At 47.0% G+C, this 2,962-nt stretch overlaps 1 protein-coding gene across 1 annotated transcript; it reads right to left on the reverse strand.

Annotated features, from left to right (window-relative positions):
• Nucleotides 1-930: 930 nt before the first annotated feature.
• TERG_07273 (uncharacterized protein) lies at nt 931-2,957 on the reverse strand. The gene is made up of 2 exons (XM_047748746.1): nt 2,295-2,957; nt 931-2,233 (listed from the first exon to the last, which is right to left on the reverse strand). Exons 1-2 carry the CDS (start codon nt 2,679-2,681, stop codon nt 1,985-1,987), a joined length of 636 nt encoding a protein of 211 aa, XP_047604734.1. The 5' UTR covers nt 2,682-2,957; the 3' UTR covers nt 931-1,984.
• Between the last annotated feature and the right edge of the window lie 5 nt (nt 2,958-2,962).

Here is a 2,962-nt window from a genome sequence, read left to right on the forward strand (position 1 = left end):
TACACTGGTAATTGACTTCGACGTAATCGCACATGTTCGAAATGTATGTATGACATTCAATAACAAAAGAGGTCTCGGAGTGAGATTAAAAGTGAACGAAGCTCAGGAGATAAAAGTGAAGATATAAATAGAAATAGTCTAGTCCTGTCTAGCCGCAAGTCGACTGTTGGCGGCAAGTATGATAACATATGCATAGGCCAAGCGGGCCTGATGTAGATTTTGGCAGGTAACGCAGTGCGCCGGTAACTAGCAAAGTAACCACCCACCCCTCGTACGCGAGCTGGTAGGGGTGAATTGTTTTTTGTATCTTTTTTTTTTTTCAAGAAGTACATTTTTTTTTTTTTATGACTTTCCAGTTTTTTTTGTTTTTTGTTTTTTGTGTTTTTTTTTTCCCCTTGTCCATGCGAAGGGGTACAAGGAACTGAATGCACTCATGGTGAAAAAGCAATTGAGCGTTCGTATCAAGATGCATTCTTGGAATGGTGTAATTGAGATATTGTACAGGAGTACTTGTGTTCCTTAAAGAGGATATGCCGGACCGGTCTGGTCTGTCCCCAGATGCTGTGAAACAGGGAGCAGGAAACCTGGCCTGACATCGGAGGCGAGTGGATTGATTGAGTAATATCCCTAGGATGGCTTGAGGCACAGTATATCCATTTCCGGCCGTGGAGGATTATGACGAAGGGAGGAATTTTTTTACCCTTCCTCTCCCCAGTCGCTTATGCACAACTGCCCAGCTTCCGCGGTGCAAGGAGAAGATCCACCATATCAGTTGAGGAGATCGACGTTCCTGGTTTTGACATCGCATGCCTCAAAAACCCGAAGGGGGCTGTGATATAACTGCCTTCCCGGGCTTGAGTGCATTCGGTGCTAGCTTGTCCCAGGTAACGTCAACTGTGCAGGAAGGGACCTCAGCTTGCGAGGCAGCGGCCGGCCTTCCCACAATTATTTAGTCCAAAAAGATGTAAAGAAGAACAAGGTTTATATTACTCCCACCTATATGCATGTCCCTGCACCCAATGAATTATCTCTCGGGGCAATGTCGCAAGGCTCGGCACACAATGCCTGTCTGCTGATTTTCGCAAGGCCAGGTTTCGTATTATTATTAACAATTCCACAAAGAGATGCTAGAGTCTCGAAATTGGCAATCCAGACCGCATTGCGCGGGAAGAGCCGTGTTAGATGCGCATATCTGGGCCCGAAGAAAAACGAGATGCGCGATAGAACGAATCGGATACTCCGAGACATTTTCCTCGACGTATTTATGCATATCTGCATCAGGGTTGGAATGATCCTTCCCCAGGCCGGCCGCAAGAGTAAGAGTTGTATTCGGCAACTAGGAACAGCCAGGTGCCAAGCTAGCGGTAACTAAGGGGGAGTGGAATCTAGCGTCCGATGTCATTAGCCAGATAGTGATGCTGGAAAGACAGCTCGAAATTAGACAGCTCGCATTCACGGCAAGTGGTAAAGAGTGGTTGAACCAATCGATATCGGGAGGCGAACGTTGGGAATAGGAAGAAAGAAGGTTTTCTTGAGGGACGCAGAAGTCTTTCTCAGTCGTGGTTGAATGATGAGTTGCCACAGCATACTCCATACTGTTTATGTTAGTAGCGAACCGTTTTCCAGAGCCCACATGAGCAAAAGGGGGAACGAAAGCTGGGCAACCGGCTATGTGGAGGAATTAGTTACGGCCAACAGGAAGCGATATCTTTATAAACCAATCTACGCACGCGTTGATGACAAAAAAAGGGAATTCATCCGGACATTAAAGGGCCAACGAGGAAAGAGAGGAAAACGACGGAAGCGGGGAAAAAAGAAAGAAAAGCATCAGGAAAGGGTGAATGGACATGAACTTCGTCAAATAGGTGAGACGAAAACGAAGCCAATGGCACCTAGAAGTGCCATAATGATATATTGACGAGATGCCGTGGGTATCGTGACCAGGAAAAAGGAAATAAAAGATTTTCCAAGCAGATCATGTCAGTCAGTCACTGCTGTCCATCCAGCCTCGGGACATCTCGACAGCCTTGGACCACTTTTTATAAATTCGATTGCTTTCTTCTTCAGGGAGCCTTGGTTCGAACACTGTCTTGTCTGATTGTTTGAGGCCTTCCAGGTTTTTGGGGCCTTCCCAGATCTTGATGGCGATCCCAGCGGCAATTGCCGCTCCCAGCGCTGTTACTTCGTGCATTGCTGGGCGTTTTACAGGTATGCGAATGATATCGGCTTGTGACTGCAGCTGTGCGTTAGCTTGTTACGTTACTTAATGGCCCGAGTCAGAATGATACACGTACTTGCATGCAGACGTTGGAAGTACTTAGGCCGCCGTCCACCCTCAGCTCAGCAAGCTTTTGTCCGCTATCACGTTCCATAGCATCCAAGACGGCCTTGGTTTGAAAACACACTGCTTCTAAAGTTGCTCGGGCGATATGACCCTTCTTAGTATGCTGTGTGATACCAACTAGTCGGGATACTGTTAGTATGACAGTTTTTTTCTTCTTCCACTGTTGTCCATTTTTGTTTCGTTGACTTGGGGGGGCAAAAAGGGAACTTGAACATACATATTGTTCCTTTTGCGGTATCGATCCAATAAGGAGCGAAAAGACCGCTGAATGCAGTAACGAAGACGCAGCCACCATTATCTTGTACACTGGAAGCCTCGTCATCGACCCTCCTGGCATCTCGGAAAAAGCCCAAGTTATTCATAAGAAAGTTGACGCCGCTCCCGGCAACGGCTATGCTACCTTCCAAGGCATATACCGGCTTTGAGTTCGCGCCCAACTGATATCCCACGGTTGCGAGAAGCCCATGAGAGGAGATAACTGGCTTTTCACCAACGTTGTAAAGCAAAAAGCAACCGGTTCCGTAAGTATTTTTAGCCATGCCGGGCTCAAATGCTTCATGACCTACCAATGCAGCAGACTGGTCACCAAGACAACTCATGATTCGAACCCCTTGAGAA

The sequence above is a fragment of the Trichophyton rubrum genome (genome assembly GCF_000151425.1).
Source record: "Trichophyton rubrum CBS 118892 genomic scaffold supercont2.9, whole genome shotgun sequence".
Taxonomy (NCBI): domain Eukaryota; kingdom Fungi; phylum Ascomycota; class Eurotiomycetes; order Onygenales; family Arthrodermataceae; genus Trichophyton; species Trichophyton rubrum.

Excerpts from the sequence above, each read along its gene's own strand:
- TERG_07273 (XM_047748746.1), bottom strand. The coding sequence starts at position 2,681 with ATGCCAGGAGGGTCGATGACGAGGCTTCCAGTGTACAAGATAATGGTG. Across the intron at positions 2,234-2,294 it reads CTTCCAACGTCTGCATGCAA|TCACAAGCCGATATCATTCG; the intron begins GTACGTGTATCA and ends GCACAGCTGCAG.